General features: G+C 40.2%; 2 protein-coding genes and 1 long non-coding RNA gene across 3 annotated transcripts; 2 read left to right on the forward strand and 1 right to left on the reverse strand.

Moving 5' to 3' along the window:
• The first annotated feature begins 3,450 nt into the window (after positions 1-3,450).
• Positions 3,451-7,122, forward strand: LOC139820327 (uncharacterized). The gene is made up of 3 exons (XR_011733944.1): positions 3,451-3,934; positions 6,530-6,694; positions 6,903-7,122. It is a non-coding gene; the product is annotated as an uncharacterized lncRNA (long non-coding RNA).
• A 2,635-nt stretch (positions 7,123-9,757) lies between these two features.
• Positions 9,758-12,043, forward strand: Tap42 (immunoglobulin binding protein Tap42). Its single transcript, XM_071791693.1, has 4 exons — positions 9,758-10,164; positions 10,685-11,032; positions 11,104-11,501; positions 11,604-12,043. The coding sequence occupies exons 1-4, from the start codon at positions 10,000-10,002 to the stop codon at positions 11,818-11,820; spliced, it is 1,128 nt and encodes a 375-aa protein (XP_071647794.1). The 5' UTR covers positions 9,758-9,999; the 3' UTR covers positions 11,821-12,043.
• A 6,204-nt stretch (positions 12,044-18,247) lies between these two features.
• Positions 18,248-19,042, reverse strand: LOC139820876 (uncharacterized). Its single transcript, XM_071791464.1, has one exon. It carries the CDS (start codon positions 19,040-19,042, stop codon positions 18,248-18,250), a length of 795 nt encoding a protein of 264 aa, XP_071647565.1.
• Between the last annotated feature and the right edge of the window lie 3,441 nt (positions 19,043-22,483).

Genomic DNA, 22,483 nt, shown 5'->3' on the forward strand with positions numbered 1-22,483 from the left:
CTTACTGTGGATTTCTTTCGTTATGAGATAAATATCTCAGTAATTGAAAATCAATATATTTGTAATTATTAAGATATTTGTCAAGGATAGCAAGAAAGTGGCAAACTACAAAGAAAAAGTTAAATATTAAAAGTTAAATATATTTTGTATTGAATTAAATTAAAAATGTACAGAATGTCCCGTTTTCTAAACAGTCCAGTCAAATATCTCGAAAACTGAGTCCAGCAGGCAAACATTGTATGGAAGAAGGGACAACTAATGGTAAAATCAATTTTTTAAAATTTAAAGTTATATTCATATATTTTAAAAATAAAATTATATGATTTTTGTTAACGTAAAGAGGAAGGACTTCTTCGTCGATTTGCTTGAAACTTCACAATTTTGTGTATTTTGGTGCATAAAACATGAATCTGTAAGTTAAAATTGTCCCTCTCAATTAGGAAAAAGTTATTAAGTACTAAAGTTTTTTTAAGGGGGGAAACCAGTGTAACAGCTTTAAAAAAAGATTATTTTTAAGGATTTTTTTCTGGCAAATAATTATTGTTTTTCGAATTACTTTATTAACATCACAAAGTATATAATTTGAACTACTGGCCCAGTAAAATGACAAAATTTGGAGGAAATAATACTGACTGGGCTGAAACTTTTTAAACAGGCTTGTTTTAGGGTACTATTTAACATATTAAAAGTCCCCATGTGTAGACGCTACGTTGCGGGCAGGGGAGGGTCCAAAGTTAACGAAATACACTTAAAAAAATTAAACAAATTTAGTAATTTCTGTCGGCTAGCTTCATAGAGGTCTTTACTCGCTAGTGCGGCGATATTCTATCCATGGTGTAAAGCGGGGAGCACACTCTTCTGCACAACGCATAATGCGTAAGCATAAGAAAATTGATTGGTCTATACACATGTGCATAAGGAAATAGACCAATCAATTATCTTATGCTTACGTATTATGCGTTGTGCAGAAGTGTGTGCTCCCCGCTTTAAAGGTGGAAGCACATAAAATTGCAGGAGCCTTGAGCAGAATGCAGAAGCCATATGCGCATGCGCTATGGTATTTGTAGAGCTCTACAGATACCACAGATACGAGCTCTACAGATACCACAGATACAAGGCTTCTGCCTTCTGCTTATAGTTCCTGCAATTTTATGTGCTTCCACCTTTATTTGTCGCGTGCGTCTGTTGTGCGGAAAATAGTTTAACTTTTGCTACTTTAATACAACATACGCAGTAAGTAGTAAATATAATTAATGTTGAGAGGCATTGGCTGCGTTCAGCCGAACCTCTGCTTAGCGAAGCGAAAGGTAGCAATTAAGGGGTTATACGCAGTCAGGAGGCCGAAAAAAATCGAATTTTTGAAAATTTTTTTTGAAAAATCATAAGCATATATTTGTACAGAAGTTTTGTATTTGAAACAGTAACATTTGAAGAACATTCAGTAATTTTTTCGTGTAAAAATATTCATTTATAAGGAAGTTACAGCCGATGTCCGGGAAGCACTTTTTGAAAAGTACTTTTGCAGTGAGCACTGCCGTTCGGAACCAGAGGTTATCTAAAATAAAAAAACCAAAAAGATTTCGTTAGTATATTAGTTTATCTAGTAGTTAATCGATGGAATTTCCGAAATATTAAGTTAAAACAAAATGGCGGGTGTTTAAAGTTAGAGTCTTGATTTTTGCGAAAAAACCGGACATTTTTCATTCATCAAAACGAAAGTATACATAGGAAAAAAAATCCTTCGATTAAACACTAGATTTTTATATCTAAAAAAAGCACAAAAAATTTCAGAAAGATTGATGTAGTAGTTTTTGAGATATTTTGCTCACCGACTTTGAAAACGTAGTTTCGAGAAAAACGCGTTTAAAGTTTCAAAAGCTGATTACACGTAATTAAAACATTTATTTTTTAACTTACACAGAGTCATCTATTCCAGGCCCACACAGAAAGTCTTCAGCTGTAGCTGCTGCTTCTAAAACGTCGATCTGCTTTTGCCTACGAAGCATTCTTCCCTCCCGGGTGTTCTCTTGCACTCTCTTGTTGGAGATGTTTATGCGTTCCACATCTTCTTTCTCCGCAAATTCATGGGCGTTTCGGCCGATACTCACTCCCATGGTGTAAATAGACAGGTGAAGCATTCCCGATGCTGCGCACTCGTTCAGTTTTTGAACCAATCAGCGCGCGACCTTTTTTGCGAGAAAAGCAATATGGCTGCTTCCATCAATTCGTAGTCCGTTACGTCCGTTATCCGTCGCTGTACGTCTGTTGTGCGGGAAATATTTTGTGTTCAACTTTTGCGACTTTAATAAAACATACGCAGTAAGTAGTAAATATAATTAATGTTGAGAGGCATTTATATTGGTTGATATCTGCTAAATAACCCAAGTAGCAAAAAAATATTTTTCAACGTTTTTAAAAACATTTTTAGTAATAAAAAAAATATTTAAAAAACGTTTAAATTAATAGAACAGATCCTTTTTTTTTTAAAAAAGTATTTATTTTATTGATTTTTTCATTATTCACTGGCAATTTAAATTCTTATTTTTGCTGTATTTATTTTAACATTGTAAAAAAAACGTTTTTTTAACATTAAAAAAATGTGTTTTTAATTATTTTAAAAAATTAAAGAATTTATTGCGAAAAATATTACCTCAGACGCTCTTCACGAAATGAGGGAGGTTCCAGATTCGAATCCTGGCTGAGGTAATATTTTTCGCAATAAATTCTTTACAGTTTTTTAAAATAATTAATTCGCGTCGTATTATGTATTATGTATTATGTATTATGCGTCGTATTATGTGCGTTGTATTATGATCATCTAGGAATCATGCCGACTTGTTGCGTGAGAAATTGCAAAAGTCGTTCCGGTGGAGCTACGAAATCGAAAGACATCAAGTTCTTTCCATTTCCGCAAAATCGCGAATTAAAAGAAAAATGGCTCGAAGCTTGCCACCGAGAAGAAGAAAATTTAAACATAAACAGCGGTAAATTTCAAGAATCATTTGAATTCGTATACAGTATAAAAACGTTACCTAATTTTATTCTGTTTGAATAAAATATTTATTTTTTTCGTTACATGTCTTTTTATTATTATTTAAAGTAAATTGCGTTTCAACCGAGGTTTCAACCCTTTTTCCTCACACTATAATTCAGAATCTACACTGTGGACGTGCGGTTAATTGACTCTAATCAAATTACGTAACCGAACTAGAACAGAATTAAAACACAAGTTTAATAAATAAACTAATAAATGTAAGTTTAATTGTCATTAGTTTATTTATTTATTTAAGGTTTTATCTAAAATTTTACATGATTCACACATTTTTATTTCTTATAAGCGAACTTCACCTTAAAGTGAGCGCAACAAAATGGGTCGCCTCCTGATTGGTTCAACCGCCAAAGCTGCCGCCATTATGCGCAATGCTTCACCTTGTTTTTTACACCATGCTCACTCCCATGGAGTACATACATCATCGATAGTAGTGCACTTGTACCTTCATTAAATACGCAGGCAGCAATGTGTGCAGCTAAATTGACAATAATTGAGCCACTTGAAACAATTTTTGGGCTGATTTTCCAGATAAGTTGGTTGTAGCTCTTGTTATTGTTTTGAGTAAAACCGCCTACACATCTTGTCAATAAAGTATCTTTACTCAAATCTTCATAAACAGGTTTTATTGCGCTCAAAACATCATTGTCCCTAACGCAGCTGCCGCTGTATATCTAACCTAACCTAACCTAACCCGCGCGAGCGTTCCGACGGGCGTCTACATAAAAGCCTATAACTTTGTGAATTTTTATCCGATCAACTTGAAACTTTCAGGGAATATTTATAAGATGATATACTTTCAGAAAATGTCTTTTCTAAAAAATCGATTTTTTTGACATTTATGACTGCGTATAACCCCTTAAGTGTAATTTGTTGGATCCAAAGGTAAGAACCAATCACATTCAGTTGCTACCTTTCGCTTCGCTAAGCAGAGGTTCGGCTGAACGCAGCCATTATATTGGTTGATATTTGCTAAATAATATGTATTTATGATCATCTACGCGTGTGAAAATTTATTTGGCTTGTGGCCACAAGGGCTGCGCTGCGTGTTATGGTCCTGGTTCGCATAGCGCAAGCGCCCTGCGCATGAAATCTTAACCTATATATATATATATATATATATATATATATATATATATATATATATATAACGCTATATAACCCAAAGGCAGGGTTGAAGGCGCTTTGCTCCTTCCCAAAGGAGCAGAAACCAAAAAAAAAAAAATATATATATATATATGTACAAATGCATGTGTGTATGTATGATATATTATAAGACCGTGTGTATGATATATATGTATATGTATGGATATTTCCGGAAAAATAGAGAATAAGAAATAAAATGAAAATTAATATGCCTATTATACATTGCATATATGAATAATTTCATCATTATAAATATTGAAAGACATCTAAAATTTCGTTAATTGAAACGACGCTGATAAGCATGTACGATTTTTAATCAGAAAGGGGAAGAGGGTGAAACATAACATTGAAAATCATAAAAAAATTTTATTGATTCGTCAATTTAGACAATTTTTTTTTTACAACAAATTTCTTTGCAACTTTGAGATTTTCTTGGTGGGCATTTTGTCTCATTCTTAGTCGTATGTAATATATTATCGAATATGACAAAATGTCTGAGGCGTGCTCTTTGCAAGGAAAAGTGAATTTAAAAGAAGACATAACTTCATCTAGCGTGCAATCAAAAACATCGCGCCGGGATGCATATTTAGCAAAACATGCCTCTACGTGACGAATTAAGTTGAAAAAACTCAAATTTGCGTGAATCAGTCCTCCTCTTGATTTTAGATCGACCAAATGCGACACTGAAGATGAACTAGAAGAGTCTGATTTTATCGCTTCTTGACAAGTAACGCATTTTTTGTGAATTTTCAATACTTGCTTACATAGGTAACCTGTGAATCCCATATAATATGTAAAGGAGTATGTCGCATGTCCGGATGACATGCAACGAGAGGAAATATTCTAGTCTACGATGATATCTATGAACAAAACTAAAGCATGCAATAGCAATTCATAGCAAAAACGAGAAGCAATATCAGTCTACAATACAAAAATACCTACGATATAAGAAATAGATCTTAAAATAAAAAACCTGTAACGTAGTAAATAATACAGTCAAGGATAGGGGAATCGGACAGGGCATAATCGTGGTCAGGATTATTTTCAATGACGTCATCTGCCTCCCAATCGTCATGCTGCAGAATCTCGTCTAGCTTCGCTCGAATTTCACGTTGATACTTAACACTTTTTGCCTCAGACTTTTGCCCATAGGCTGTTTTTAAATCATGCAATGACAGCAGAAGCTGTGGCGACGATTGTTCGGACACAGTGCAATTTCCAAATTTTGGAGGCTTTATTATGCTATACACCGACAATATTTTATATAGCTGCAAGAACGTGGGGCTGTGTGGGTGATCGTTACACCCTGCGGCTTGACGAATGGTGCCAAAGAATTTCTAGAAAAATCGTACGTACATGTACATTTATTTATTGCAAGTAATTATTGTATTAAAAAAGTCATATAAATTGGAAAGTACCTCCAAGTTATCTTGATTAACTTTTCCTGTTAATAGATATTGGAAATCAAATTTTCCGATGAGATAACAGCACATATCCATAGTAGATCGCAGAGATATTCGCAACGCTTTCGAAGTCTCTCTTGTTAAATATTCATCAGCCGTTATCTCCCCTTTTTGCAATGCCGTCTCCCACTCGTTTAACCATTCAAGAGATTCTTGCAATACCTGAAGTTATAAGATGAAGATAACGCTTGTACGAAAGCAATTGTCGACGAAGATAAATAAATTTTCAATAATTTATGGTAAACTTTTCGAGAAGCATCATATGCATACCTTGAAGTCTTTACTCTCTGGGGTAAGCCCTTCATTCGGAGTTTTGCGGTTCAACGCATCGAACATATCATTCATTCGCTTACAGAATCCGATCGTTTCCTCACATCCTTTCAGAGGTCCTTCCGGATTATAGCGTAAATAAAAATGTAACCCTTGTACCACAGAGTTGCTAAAAACCTGTAACAGTGCAAATACAAAAACACATTACTCATGAAATGGGCAAACTATTTAAAAAAAGTGAAAACGTAAGTGGAACATAAATTACCTGTGTCGCAAGTCGAACGCGCATTTTCGAAGTGCTGTCTAACACAACGTGCCGTTGTGTTAACTTTGGACAGGCCCTCGCATTCCCAGCATGTTGGATGTCAAGGTTGAATAGAGCTGCGATGTAATCCCAACATATGTAATTGTTGGACGATTTAACCTGTGGAATTGAACACATAAACATTAATTTCATTGCGATCAGGTAAGTTACACTCTCGCGTTACTTTCTCAAAATTTTTTTCTTTTTAGTTCGGGTTTCCAGGGATACGTTAGTCAAGCAAGTTTTTCTTTCAAGTAACGAAGGCATTATGAGGGTAAGATTTTTCTCTCCGTGTAGGAATCATGCCGACTTGTTGCGTGAGAAATTGCAAAAGTCGTTCCGGTGGAGCTACGAAAACGAAAGACATCAAGTTCTTTCCATTCCCGCAAAATCGCGAGTTAAAAGAAAAATGGCTCGAAACTTATTGCTACCGAGAAGAAGAAAATTTAAACATAAACAGCGGTAAATTTTAAGAATCATTTGAATTCGTATACAGTATATAATTTGTGTTAGAGCCAAAGCACATAACATGGCGTAGCGATATACGACAGTCGTAGTCCTCGACCTAACAAATCAGGATACGCCAAAGCTTGTGCGTTACTTACGTCCACGACTACGACTGTCATATGTGCTTTGGCCCTTATTCTGAAAACTTATGTGTAATTTTCAGCAAGTATATGTGAGCGACATTTCTCTTCGGACTGCATGGAAAATAAATGGACAAAGCCATTGCACGTACAAATACTCAAAATTAATTAATCACCAAATAATCACTTATTAAATTTCGATAAGGGTACTATTAAATGCATACTAATATTAGCAAATTGTACTATTATGTACTATTTTACATTGCAGCACTGGAGCGATTACTTGTAATAATAATAATTTGTATATAAATAAAACATTAATATTTATATTGCTTATATCTATTTTATTTTATGTCTTTCTTTTATCTAGCAGTCCTGATCCGCGACTTCCGTGTAACGAGTGAAGAATTGCAATTACTTGAACAATTCGAAAAAGATGTTGCTAAACAAACTATTAAAAAAGTCGGGAGGAAAACAAAACATATATGCAATAAAGTTTATATTTAGATTGTTATTTTATTCAAGTCTACATTTTATTTAAAATTATTAGATGTTATTAAATGTGTATTTTAATAATTACAAAAAACGTTCCCTAATTTTATTCTGTTTGAATAAAATATTTATTTTTTTTCGTTACATATGTTTTTTTATTATTATCTAAGTAAATTGCGTTTCAACCGAGGTTTCAACTCTTCCTCCTCACACTATAATTCAGAATCTACACTGTGGACGTGCGGTTGACCCTAATCAAATTACGTAACTAAACCAGAACAGAATTAAGACAGGAGTTTAATAAATACATAATAAATTAATAAACGTAGGTTTAATTGTCAATAGTTTATTTATTTATTTAAGGTTTTATTGTATTTCATTAAGTATATATTTAAAATTTTACATGATTCACACATTTTTATTTTTTATAATCGAACTTTACCTTAAAGTAATGAGCGCCTACAAAATAGGTCGCCTCCTGCAATGATTGGTTCAACCGCCAAAGCTGCCGCCATTATGCGCAATGCTTCACCTGTCTACTTTACACCATGATTCTATCTAGATCGTCGACTCGGGGGTGTTGCCAGGCCGCGGTTTCACGCCGCGCGGTGGGTGTATGAACGAACTGCCGGCGCGTCCGCGCCGTCCGCTGATCGGCTGTCGCCACACATGAAAACATAACCAACGACCGATTCCCCTCCTCACCAGTGCTTCCATGGTGGAATAATAGCGTTTTTCTTTGGCAGAACTGGTGCGCACTCAGTGCACATTAGGGCTCAGTCACAATGAAAAAAATAAGGAAAGATAAAGGAATAAGGCATGTTGCATCTCACTTTAAAGGCCATTGCACGTAACAATGTTTTGGTCATAATCGTAAGGCCATAAAAAATAGACCAATCACACTCGATTATTCTTCGAGCTCAAGGAGAATAATTGACTGTGATTGGTCTATTTTCTTACGGTCTTACGATTATGACTAAAACTTTGTTACGTGCAATGGCCTTAATGTACGTGTACTGAAGTAAGATGCGACATTCCTTTATTCCTTTATCTTATTCCTTATTTTTCTCATTGTAAGGGCTCAGTCACAATGAGAAAAATAAGGAATAAGATAAAGGAATAAGGAATAAGGCATGTTGCATCTCACTTTAATGTACGTGTACTGAAGTAAGATGCGACATTCCTTTATTCCTTTATCTTATTCCTTATTTTTCTCATTGTAACTGAGCCCTTAAAGCCGTTGTATGTACACAAATCAACGTAATGTGTATGTTTAATATTAATGCTAGGTCTACAATGCGAGTTGTAAAGTCGTGAGTCGTAAGAATTGGCCAATCACAGTCGATTATTCTCCTCAAATTAGATTGTGATTGGTCAATTCTTACGACTCACGACTTTATGACTCGCATTGTAGACCTAGCATAACGGGTTAAGTCACGAAAGTCTTAATATTCTTTATTGTATGTACTGTTTGGTAAAATATGTATTGGCTATTTTATCAATTAAAATATTTGCATTATACTTCAAATATTAAAGATTAAATCAGTGTACAACGGCTTTAATGTGCACTAAGTGCGCACTAGTTCTGCCAATGAAAAACGTTATAAGGGCTCAGTCACAATGAGAGGATAAGGAATAAGGGCCTTGGCACATAGAAAAACTTAAGCAGTAAAACTTTAATGCTAAGACTCCATAGACGCGGAAACGCCATGCGGCAGAGTGCGTTGACCAATCACAAATTTTGATTTTGCCGCAGGCGACTTGCGGCAGCCTTCTGATTGGTCAACGCACTCTACCGCACGGCGTTTCCGCGTCTATGGAGTCTTAGCATTAGCATAAGCAGTAAGAAATCAACAGTATGGATTCGCTACCGCTTAAGGGCCGTGCCTTAAGTTCTTGACTGTGATTGGCTGATTTGCTTACTGGTTGAGTTTTACTGCTTAAGTTTTTCTATGTGCCAAGGCCTTAAGATAAAGGAATAAGGAATAAGGGAATGTCGCATCTCACTTCAGTACACGTACATTAAAGTGAGATGCAATATGCCTTAAGGCCTTGGCACATAGAAAAACTTAAGCAGTAAAACTCAACCAGTAAGCAAATCAGCCAATCACAGTCAAGAACTTAAGGCACGGCCCTAAGCGGTAGCGAATCCATACTGTTGATTTCTTACTGCTTAAGTTTTTCTATGTGCCAAGGCCCTTATTCCTAATTCTTTTATCTTATTCCTTTTTATTCTTCTCATTGTGACTGAGCCTTATGGCTCCTGCACACAGGACGCGGCAGCGCGGCATTCCGGCAACGCGGCACCGCGGTAACCAATTACCGTCTTGCCTTTCCGTTCTACTTTTGAAGTAGTACAGAAGGCAGATGGTGATTGTTTACCGCGGTGCCGCGTTGCCGCAATGCCGCGCTGCCGCGTCCTGTGTGCACTGAGCCATTCAAGTTTCCTTCCACCATGAGTGCTTCACCTGACTTCACCCCACTTCACCCCTGTAACCTTATGTTTACTCCTTTACCTCTGTTTATCTCCGGCAATCTCCGGTGTGGAGTCTACAAATAAGCACGTTCAGCAGACACAACTGTTGAGTTCGTCTTATCAGCACTCTGTGTTTAAAATTTGTTGAAAGCGAGAAGAGAAATTCTATTGCGGTCCAATACAACAGTAAAAAAAAAGTACAGTATTAGTCGATGCATAAGATAACAATGACATCAAAAGAAATCTTGTCAAAGGTCTTGAGCCATGGAAAAGATAAAAGTGATCCCGCAACGTTGTCGGAGTTATTTGACAATGCTTTCGAGCTATTCAACAGTATTAATAATACAACAGAACCTACAAACAGTTCAAAAGTACAGGTGAGATCTTAAAACCTCCTCCAATAATAATATTAATCGCCAGACTTATGGGTCTGTTTTCTATTGCTGAACTGGCTGCGCTTGTTCAGAGTTTATCTTTTTCCTTCCAATATGGAATAAAGGGTAATTATTCAGTTTACACCCCTCACAGGGCATGTTCGTAGTCGCTACATGTCGTCGGTATGACAGGAATCATAACCTGAGAGTCGTCAACTTTAACTGTTAATATTTCGCTTCGCGGGGCAGAGCGACATTTTTTTCTGCCAGATTCGGTCGTTTTGAGCAAAAACGCGTCAATTAAGCCTAAGTTCATCAAAATCGGAGGTGAGCGGTGTAAACTGAATAATTACCGAATAAAGAACTAGTGCTACCAGTTCAGCAATAGAAAACAGAATCTATGTATGTATGTACACACATACCACACACACACGTGCACACATACAAAATTGATTTCTATATTAAGTAGGACTTTTCTCTCTTTGCAACATAGATTATAATACTTTGTCTTTTCTTGTCGCAGTTGGACGTAAAACGGGCAATGCACATGTTTGAAGATGCAACAAGACTGGTGTCTATGGTGGACATGTTTAGCGATAACGAAACTTTCGAGGAAGTAGCTACAGAAAATATCAAATACTTTTTATTACCGGCTCTGTTGGGCAAGCTTACCAATCAGATATGCGGTACCGATGATAGGATGCATTTGGTTAAAGTAGCGGAAGTCTACTTTGTAGATTTTTTAAAGCGACTAAAGGTATATGGTCTGACTGATGTTAAAATACCAGAAATTGATTCAACCGATGAGAAGAAGGAAGCAGGAGATAATCAAAATACACCAGAATCGTCATCAAGGATGTTAGAGAATATGGTTGGCTCTTTTTAACACATAATCATAAATTGTTACAGAGCTAAAGTATATTCTGATTCCGCCTGTTTCAGGTACTTCGTAGAAATGTAAAGTTACAAAGGTATCAACAGGAGAAGGATTTGGAATCTCGTTTGGATACTTTAAAAAAAAATTTAGACAATCCAAATATTGATGACGAAATCAAGAGAGAATATTTTGTCACTCTTGTAAAGTTATATGCAGTCCGAATTGTCGAAGATTTAAACTTGTTGAAAACAGAGAAAGCGATTTTGGAGAACATGAAGGCAATGGAACCAATGCATACTTTCGAATCACAAAAGACTCAAAAGCAAAAAACGGCAGCTCCAAAACTGCAACCTATTATCATTACGCGTGACGAGGTTCAAAAGAAAGTTTTTGGAGCAGGCTACCCAAGTTTACCAGTTTTAACGGTACAAGAGTTCTACGAGCAAAGAGTCAAGGATGGAGAGTAAGTGAATATTATATTCAACGAACATTTTTTTTATTAAAACCTGAGAAGAACAGAAAGAAAAATCAGTGATAAAACACGGAATTTGTGGTGTCATTTTAGCTGGCCCGATCCATCGCAGCATAACGCAACGAATTCTCAGTGTTTACAAAATATGACGAACAAAGATACAAGCGCAAATAATGAGGAAAGTGAGGCCGTTTTGAAGGAAGAGATGGAAGAGAAAGACGATCCCGAATATCTTGAACAAAAGCGTGCAATGGATGAATATAAAGATATGCATCGTCGCGGATGGGGTAATCGCGATAATAGAAGTTAGACGTTTGAGAATATATTTAAGATTGACATACGTCACATTTATTCTGTACTTTGGTATGTTTTTGTGTTTTTGTTTATATTCGAAACTGTGACCATTGAATCATTTGTTTTATCGAACTTCGACACAATTGCGAGTCTGTCTTAACAAATGGACCGACAAATGCGTCCTCTGAAAGCGAGGGAGATGTTAATCTTAAAAAAAAAAATTAAAAATGTACATATTATGTACGTGTATCTCATCAGTTAGTAAACCTAAACAAACATTTCTATAATGAAATGGATAATAATTCAGTATCTCCTCGAAATCATTATTTAAGATAATTTTAGCCAATATGCTAAAAAATTTTGCAAAATATACGTATTATATATACGTTTTTGCATTGTGTGTGTTTAACATATAAGATCTCGTCAAGAATATGACAGGAAAACAGAGTTCTTCCTTTGAAAAGAATAAAATAATGACCAATAATACGGGAATTATACGACCGTTATGATATGCAATCATAGATGCAAATAGATTAAGATTAAACTAAATCGCCATTTACGGTTTGCGCCGGATTTTGGTAGCCTAATTATTATAAAATTTTATATATATATAATATATAATATATATATATATATATATATATTATAACACATCTTTTCTCCAACATTATAGGCCAGTCAAATTAGACATTGAGGTCGAAAGTGATGCGAACTTTTTTATTCCTTTTTAGGCGTGTAGGGGGTGTTTAGAAAAGCTTATTTCTGAGTTGTCGGGGTATTTGACCCAGAGCTTTTTGAGGGGGGGGGAGGGAAAACCAAAATTTTCGCGGTTTTTTGCATTTATCTCGTTTCGATTAATAGATAGCACTTTTTTGCTCGTGAGAAAGTTGTAGGGCTTGAAAAAACGAAGAAAATGAGCGGTGATTCGTTCCGATTCGTCAAAAATTGAGCCCAAGGGAACCTCTGGAAGTCGCGCGTGTCGAGCCGAGCGTTCGGAACTCGGCGCGTTTTTCGCTTCTGTCTCTTTTCTGATAAATGCAATCGAAAAATGACTAGTATGAAACTTGTAGAGGATGAAAATACCTACCATTTGCCGCATATTACATCAAAATTCATTGAATTTTTGGGGTCTTCAATTTTTGGAGACTTACCCAGGGGGGGGCTCAATTTTTGACGAATCGGAACAAGTCACCGCTCATTTTCTTCGTTTTTTCAAGCCCTACAACTTTCTCACGAGCGAAAAAGTGCTATCTATTAATCGAAACAAGATAAATGCAAAAAACCGCGAAAATTTTGGTTTTCTCTCCCCCCCTCAAAAAGCTCTGGGTCAAATACCCCGACAACTCAGAAATAAGCTTTTCTAAACACCCCCTACACGCCTAAAAAGGAATAAAAAAGTTCGCATCACTTTCGAGAAAAGGCCTTTTTTTTGTCTAATTTGACTGGCCTATTAGTAAACCGCGCGCCGATTCCTTTGTGACATGTTGACAACCTATTTTGTCGTGCGTGGAATTCTCTTATTATTCGCTCTGTACTTATGCTATAACGTTTAACGTATTCGTGAAATTGACCGAGGAGTAAGATTTGCAAGGAATACCTACATATGCGGAGGAACATTTTCCACTCCTTTTGATAGTCGTCAAACGGCTTGTTTTCCCGTATGTTTAGGCTTCGTTTTATGGTTGTTTGTTGTCGAGGGAAAAGAATAGTCTCCGGAATAGTCAATTTTAGAAGTGTTCTGAAACGATCTATAGTGATTTTTTTTATTGAAATGGCTTTTTATTTGAGAATGTCACGCACGACAAAATAGGGTCATTTTTCGCCTCGATAGCAAGAAATTCATGGCCACGGTGACTATACCCAGGAACCCTATCTAAATAACTGTAAAGAAATTATTGTGAAAAATATTACTGTGGGGTTGTAGGTCAGGATTAGGTTAAGGTGCGTCGTTCCCACAAATAACGAAATGTTCAATTGGATAAAGTCTCGCTATGTTTATTCTTGCTCTATGTACAAAATAATTATATCCTCTATGTGAATGTGTAGATGGTCGTGTGTGTTGGTGTAGGTTATCTTTGTGTAGTGTAATATACGCATTACGATTCTTGGAATAATTGTTTAACGATTGATTTCTTCTTCTCGAAGAATTTCTCTGGCGGGACCACTAGGTTCCGTCCGGGAGTCCTAGGTTTGCTTATTGGGGTTGACGGAATAGGACTCAGTCGGATCTTCAGGAATCGTGGTCGTGTAGGCGTCTTGAAGAGGTGGTCGGTCTGAGTCGCCACAGAGTTCTCAGGATCAATGGGATGAAGAGGGCGTCGGAAACGTGGAGCTCTTGGTGGTAAATCAATGGGATGGAGCTTCCACGGTAAAAAGGTCTCTATCCTGGAGATCGGGATAGCGTCCTTTGCCTGGATCTCAGGAGCCGATACGTCTTCAGGAGCCGGAACGGTGATGGGTATTAACTTCCAAGGTAGAAAGGTTTCTACCTTGGAGGACAAGTTCGGACCTTGTGATGTATCCTCAGGAGCAGGAGCTGGTGTAGGGCTCGGTTGGTCTGGAGTCGGTCTCGAAATGGATGGTGATCTGTTTACCACCGATTGTAGTGTAGCTGGGTCAGTATGACTCCACTTGGCAATCGGGGTAAATCTCCACTTAGTTCTGGATTTGTTCAGTAGGAGACGTTTTTCAGGTGGTAGAGTTTCTACCTTTGTGATCACGATGCGATCCTTCGTCTTGGATACAGGAACAGGAGTCGGGTTCACAAGAGCAGCAGAGGTCGTAGGAGTCGGAGACACGAGAGCCGGAGTACTCGGAGTAGAAGGCAGCGTCTTGGTCTCAGGAGCCGGAGTCAGGTTCGCAGGAGGCAACGTCTTGGACTCAGGAGCCGGATATGGAGTCGCCCGACGGACCGGGTCGCGACGACCCCGGAAACCTTTCCGCGGCAGGATGCTGGTTGTCTATTACTGTATTAACGTCCTGCCAAGCAGGTGTTTTACGAAGGCCCACTGTAGAGCAACACTTCGTAAAAGAGACTTATGTCAGGGGCCCCGAAAGGTAGCACGCCCTGACTGGCGTTCTCGAAGATCGCTGGAGAGGTCCCGCTGAGCTGCCCTTTATATAAGGATCGATGTCGAATCTTACTTACGAGAGAGATACGCCGCGCAGCGGTGCGCGCCGAACTATTCCGCCGGTCGATCTCATGCCGCGCGCCGATCGATATTACGCTACTATCCGTGCTGCGCGCCGCGCGCCTCCCGTCATACTATTCGTGTAGCGTATGTACGGTCGCGCGCACGTGGCGGCAGGCGGACAGCTGACCGCCACATAACCCCCTTGGTTGTTTTAGAGTCCCTGGAAACGGACTGGTGGACGTGAAATACGACCGCTTCTCGTCCGTTGTTGTTGCTGTGGCTCTTCGGGAGTTTGTGTGGTTCCAGTTGATGACTGAGCTGGCTCCGGTTCTTCTTGCTCCAGAATGTAGGCGGGTTTCAATCTATCGATTGACACGTTGACAGGTCGACCATTGACGCAGATTTTGAAGGTTTTCTCTCCTCTGTTTAGAACTTTGTATGGTCCATCGTATGGTGGCTGCAAAGCTCTCGTCGGTGCGTCATGACGGAGGAACACTCGTTGTGTTGTAGCTAAGTCTTTATACATAAAAATAACTTTTTCTCCGTGCCTTTTTAGTTTTGGCTGCAGGTTTCTTATAATTTTATTTAATCGTGCTGCGAAATCTTCCGTGTCGTCAAATTTTGCACAGGTCTCTTCGAGGAATTGTCCGGGTAATCGGATCGATTCTCCGAAGACTATTTCAGCTGGTGTCGCCTGCAGGTCTTCCTTCCATGCTGCTCTAATTCCCATCATGATTACCGGTAGTATTTCTGCCCATTCTTCCGTCTGGTGACTCTTAATGGCTGTTTTCAACTGCCGGTGGAATCTTTCGATCATGCCGTTAGCTTGTGGATGGTACGCCGTGGTGCGAAGGTGTGCTGAACCCGTTAGCTTCGTGAGTTTTTTGAATAGCTCGGATTCAAATTGCCGTCCTTGGTCCGTTGTCACCCGTGCTGGTGTGCCATATCTGGCTATCCAGTTGATGAAAAACTGTCTTGCTACAGTTTCTGCTGTGATGTCGGGGACGGGTATTGCTTCTGGCCACCTTGAGAAACGGTCAATGATAGTTAAGCAGTATTTGAAGCCCTGGGATGTCGGCATGGGTCCCACTATGTCCATGTGGATATGCTGAAATCTTTTGGTGGGTCCTAGGAAGTTTCCTGTCGGTGAGGCTGTGTGCTTGTACACCTTGGCTTTCTGACACTGAAGGCATGCTTGAGCCCATTTTCGACAGTCGTTTTGTATGTTTGGCCATATGTACTTCTGTCTGACCAATCTTGCTGTAGCCTTTATCCCTGGGTGTGATAAGCCATGCAGGCTTTGAAAAACCTGCCGTCTATATGGCTCCGTCACGTAGGGGCGTGCGACTGGTGTCGAAGTGTCACAGTACAATTCTGTTGCTGAGCCAGGTATTTGTATTTTTGTTAATTTCAGTGATGACTGGATGCTGCCATCTAATAACTGTTTAAATTCCGGATCTTCCTGCTGTGATTTTGCCAATCCTTCGAAGTCCGGTGCTTTCTCAATTGCTTCGATGCGAGATAGTGTGTCTGCAACAATGTTGTCTTTCCCAGCCACGTGTTGAATGTCCGTTGAGAACTGTCCAATGAGATCTAGATGTCTTGCTTGCCGAGGAGAGCTGCGCAACAGATCTTGTTGGAAAGCGTATATTAAGGGCTTATGGTCCGTGTAGATAGTAAATTCCCGTCCTTCTAGTAGATGCCGGAAATATTTTACTGCCGTATAGATGGCTAGAAGTTCTCTGTCATACGGGCTGTATTTCTTCTGAGCTGGATTAAGCTTCTTGAATGCCAATGGCTGCCATCCGTTGTCTGTTTCCTGCTGGACCACTGCTCCGAGTGCTGTATCCGAAGCATCTGTAGTTAGTGTGAGCTTGGCTTCAGTTCTGGGATGTGCTAAGAGCGTGGCTTTCGAGAGGCTATCCTTGCATCTCTGAAAAGCTTGTTCGAGCTGCGGAGTCCACTCGATTGGAGTTTTTCCTTTTGCTTTAGGACCCCGTAGGACGTCATGTAATGTGGCTTGGTCCTTTGCTGCTCCCGGAATGAACCTCCGGTAAAAGTTCAAGGTTCCCAGGAATTGTCTAAGCTGCTTAATATTTTCTGGTTTCTTGAAGTCGCGTATAGCCTGGACTTTTTCGGGCAACGGGCGAGTGCCTTCTGCTGATACGAGGTACCCGAGAAACTGCACTTGTGAAGCTCCCAAAACGCATTTGGCCGGATTCAGTTGGACACCATATGCCTCGAGACGACGAAATACTTCTTCTAAATGTTTTAGGTGTTCTTCTTCCGTTGCGGAGGCGATTATGATATCGTCTATGTATGCGTAGCAGTAATCCAAGCCGTGCAGGACCTCGTTGATGAATCTCTGGAAGGTCTGTGCTGCGTTTCGTAATCCAAAAGGCATATATAGGTACTCGAATAATCCGAATGGCGTGATTATGGCTGTTTTGGGGATGTCGTCAGGGTGTACCGGAATTTGGTTGTAAGCTCTGATTAAATCCAAAGTAGAGAAGAATTTCTTCCTGCTCAAGGAATGGCTGAAATCTTCTATGTGAGATATGGGATATCTGTCAGGCTCAGTCCGAGAGTTCACCTTCCTATAATCCCCGCAGGATCTCCAGGAGTTTCCTTTTTTAGGGGCCATATGTAACGGCGAGGCCCAAGGACTTTTGGACGGTCGAATAATTCCTTCTTCTAGAAGTAGGTTAAACTCCGCTTTAGCTGCTTTTAACTTGTCAGGTGCCAACCTCCGTGGTCGGCATGCTTCTGGAGGTCCTGGTGTAGTTTTGATGAAATGCATCGTTGAGTGCGGCTGGTTTTGTCGGTGCGTTCCCGTGGTTCTCGTGATACCGGGAAATCGAGCCAACAAATGATGAAAGGGGGTGTCTCCCATGACGGCTTTAACCGAAGGCATGGCATCTCTATTTGCCGTTCCACTTGCTTTAAGTCCTGTTTTTGCATCTACCAGATGTCCCTCTTTCACATCCGGGAGTAGATGGAAATGCGCCAGGAAGTCGGATCCGATTATTGGCGTAGTTACGTCTGCGATAATGAATCGCCAAGGAAAGGCTCGGCGAAGACCGAGATCAGGCTGCATAGTGAGATCTCCGTATGTCTTGATGTTGGATCCATTGGCCGCAAATAGCTCTCTTGAGTCAGCCCAGCGTCGTGTTCGCACCAACGAGCGAGGATAAACGCTGACATCGGAGCCGGTATCGATGAGATATTGAAGCTTCGTGCTGCGGTCGGTGACAAATAAGCGGCATGGGTTCGGGCAAGGGCCGTTTGCCGCTGATAACGACTGCCCCGTTAGTTTTCCAATGCTTTCTTGAAGTTGCACGGCTGTGTGCATTTCCGAGCTTTCTCCTTGAATCGTCGGTGAAAGTAACAAACGTCTGCTTCCTTTTCTTCTTTCTGGCCTTTTCTGGAACGACTCCTGGAACGATTGCGCTGGTTGTTTCTGTTTCCAGGACGAGACAGCCGGCTTTCTAATCTTTCCAGCTTTTTATTTAGCTCAGCGATTTGATCTTCTACTGAGGAATTCGTTGTCGATTGCATACTGGCGACTGTCGTGGCTCTGCAGGTGACTTCGTGAATTCTGTCAGCCTGCTCGGCTACATCCTCTAGTTTGTCAGCGTTCCGTATGGCTAGAATAGCTTGTAATTGGGATGGCAATCTGCCCATCCATAATGTCCGTAGGAGCTGTTCTGGAATGGCTGAACTGGCCAAGGCCTGTAGGTGCCGGAGAAACTGTGAAGGTCTTCGATCTCCCATTTCTTCGTGCTCTAAGAGCTGGCGGATTTGCTGTTCCTGAGAGGTCGATAGGCGTTGTATTAATGCCTTCTTGATACTCTCATATTTATTTTCTTCAGGTGGCTTTGTTATCAAGTCCTTAATTTTTTTGGCCTGCTTAGTCTCTATGTGTGACAAAACATAAGCATATTTAGTGCCGTCCTGCGTTATGCTTCCCAGTGTAAACTGGCCTTCAAGCTGTGCGAACCATAATTCGGGTTCGTCTGTCCAGAAAGGAGGTACTTTTAAAGCCACCCTGTTGATTTGCGAGCGTTCTCCGTTCGATGTGTTTATTTCTTGTGAGTCCGTCATTGTTAATTTGTTTATGTAATAGAGCAAGCGAGATAGAGCAATATCGGGGTCACCAATTTGTGGGGTGTTGTAGGTCAGGATTAGGTTAAGGTGCGTCGTTCCCACAAATAACGAAATGTTCAATTGGATAAAGTCTCGCTATGTTTATTCTTGCTCTATGTACAAAATAATTATATCCTCTATGTGAATGTGTAGATGGTCGTGTGTGTTGGTGTAGGTTATCTTTGTGTAGTGTAATATACGCATTACGATTCTTGGAATAATTGTTTAACGATTGATTTCTTCTTCTCGAAGAATTTCTCTAGCGGGACCACTAGGTTCCGTCCGGGAGTCCTAGGTTTGCCTATTGGGGTTGACGGAATAGGACTCAGTCGGATCTTCAGGAATCGTGGTCGTGTAGGCGTCTTGAAGAGGTGGTCGGTCTGAGTCGCCACAGAGTTCTCAGGATCAATGGGATGAAGAGGGCGTCGGAAACGTGGAGCTCTTGGTGGTAAATCAATGGGATGGAGCTTCCACGGTAAAAAGGTCTCTATCCTGGAGATCGGGATAGCGTCCTTTGCCTGGATCTCAGGAGCCGATACGTCTTCAGGAGCCGGAACGGTGATGGGTATTAACTTCCAAGGTAGAAAGGTTTCTACCTTGGAGGACAAGTTCGGACCTTGTGATGTACCCTCAGGAGCAGGAGCTGGTGTAGGGCTCGGTTGGTCTGGAGTCGGTCTCGAAATGGATGGTGATCTGTTTACCACCGATTGTAGTGTAGCTGGGTCAGTATGACCCACTTGGCAATCGGGGTAAATCTCCACTTAGTTCTGGATTTGTTCAGTAGGAGACGTTTTTCAGGTGGTAGAGTTTCTACCTTTGTGATCACGATGCGATCCTTCGTCTTGGATACAGGAACAGGAGTCGGGTTCACAAGAGCAGCAGAGGTCGTAGGAGTCGGAGACACGAGAGCCGGAGTACTCGGAGTAGAAGGCAGCGTCTTGGTCTCAGGAGCCGGAGTCAGGTTCGCAGGAGGCAACGTCTTGGACTCAGGAGCCGGATATGGAGTCGCCCGACGGACCGGGTCGCGACGACCCCGGAAACCTTTCCGCGGCAGGATGCTGGTTGTCTATTACTGTATTAACGTCCTGCCAAGCAGGTGTTTTACGAAGGCCCACTGTAGAGCAACACTTCGTAAAAGAGACTTATGTCAGGGGCCCCGAAAGGTAGCACGCCCTGACTGGCGTTCTCGAAGATCGCTGGAGAGGTCCCGCTGAGCTGCCCTTTATATAAGGATCGATGTCGAATCTTACTTACGAGAGAGATACGCCGCGCAGCGGTGCGCGCCGAACTATTCCGCCGGTCGATCTCATGCCGCGCGCCGATCGATATTACGCTACTATCCGTGCTGCGCGCCGCGCGCCTCCCGTCATACTATTCGTGTAGCGTATGTACGGTCGCGCGCACGTGGCGGCAGGCGGACAGCTGACCGCCACAATTACCTCAGCCAGGGTTTCTTTACGGTTATTTAGATTTTAGATAGTTAAATCGAATCGGTTTAATTACGGGGGGGGGGGGAGGGAATTTCACTTCAACGGGAACTGTTATAAGTCTGATAAATCTAATAAGAGTAGTAGGCACGCAGTTTACTAATGTTGGAAAAGATATTTGTAATACACAAAAAAAATTATATATCCGGGACGTTCCATGTCAACCGGGACAGGGCCGTCTCCAAAATTCGATTGAACCGATTAAAATGGTTTAGGGCTTAAAATCTTTGTTTTTGTGTGCTCTATTAAATACAGTGTGGTACTTTTGAAAATTCAATATGGCGGTCAAAATATGAGTTAAAAACACAAATCATATGATTAAATTGTTGTTTCTAATGGAAAAAAGAGGATACATAGCTTGTGAGTAGATAGCACTAAGATTTGGATGTCTCTCAAAAAAATAAAAATAGCGGATCCAATATGGCGGACAAATTTTTCTTAAATTCATCAGATTCACTTGAAACTCGTTACTCGGGGGTTTTTGGGGTCGCTGATTACGAAATTAAAGTCAGTTTAGAGAAATTCAAAATGGCGGATCCTATATATCCAACAAAGGCAAGATGTAATAATCCAACCAACGAAGGCAAGATGTAATGCATAATCCAGCCAGCAAAGGCAAGATGTAATCGACAATCCAGCCAGCAAAGGCAAGATGTAATAATCCAACCAACTTTGGTTACGAACGAATGTATTTGACGTATTCTTATTGAACAGATACAGTAATAGGCTGATACGATACGTTATGCACAAGACTGATGCAATAGACTGATATAAAGAATGTAATAGCGGATCGTAACAATTAAGGCACGCGTGCACGCGGGACGTCTCTCTCTGAGGGCGAGTAGAACGAAACCGGATCTAATGAAATTAGATGGCGTATGCGCTGCCGTCTCGAGCGTTGTCGTCCCGAGCGCTGTCGTCCAGACCGTCCAGAGCGGCCACCTCAACAAAATGGAATGTTAATGAAATGATGATTTGCTGATCGTCTTTTGTTTTCAGGGTTTCGTAACTCTAGGCTGAACTGTTTAAAACGAGACTCAGTCCGCTCGACGCTCACCGCTCCTAGGGTAGAATATAGGTCCAATGTAAGGAAAAATAGGTTCATTGTAAGACAAAATAGGTTCTATGTAGGATCAAAGTAGGTTTAATGTAGTGACAAAGAAGATTTAGTGTTGGTTAAAAGTTAGTTCACCGTTAGATTCGTAATCAGCGACCCCAAAAACTCCCGAGTAACGTGTTTCAAGTGAATCCGATAAATTAAAAAAAAATTAGTCGCATATTGGATCCGCCATTTTGAATTTCTCTAAACTGACTTCAATTTCGTAATCAGCGACCCCAAAAACCCCCGAGTAACGAGTTTCAAGTGAATCCGATGAATTTTAAAAAAATCAGTCCGCCATATTGGATCCGCTCTTTTTATTTTTTTGAGAGACATCCAAATCTTAGTGCTATCTACTCACAAGCTATGTATCCTCTTTTTTCCATTAGAAACAACAATTTAATCATATGATTTGTGTTTTTAACTCATATATGAAGCGCCATATTTTGACCGCCATATTGAATTTTCAAAAGTACCACACTGTATTTGGTAGAGCACACAAAAACAAAGATTTTAAGCCCTAAACCATTTTAATCGGTTCAATAGAATTTTGGAGACGGCCCTGTCCCGGTTGACATGGAACCATATATATATGTAATAATTAGGCTACCCAAGATCCAGCGCGGACCGTAAATGGCGATTTAGTTTAATCTATAAAGTAATCAGTTATTTAATTCAAATCTAATGTATTTATCGGTGGAAATCTGGAAATTAATCGACGCAGATTATTCTAGATTCTTCAGGGAATTGCGCAGCGGCAATTCGCTCATCTCGAAGATCTCATCAGCTCTGCATTCGCATCTCGATATCAAC

The sequence above is a fragment of the Temnothorax longispinosus genome, chromosome 10, assembly GCF_030848805.1.
Source record: "Temnothorax longispinosus isolate EJ_2023e chromosome 10, Tlon_JGU_v1, whole genome shotgun sequence".
Classification (NCBI taxonomy): Eukaryota; Metazoa; Arthropoda; class Insecta; order Hymenoptera; family Formicidae; genus Temnothorax; species Temnothorax longispinosus.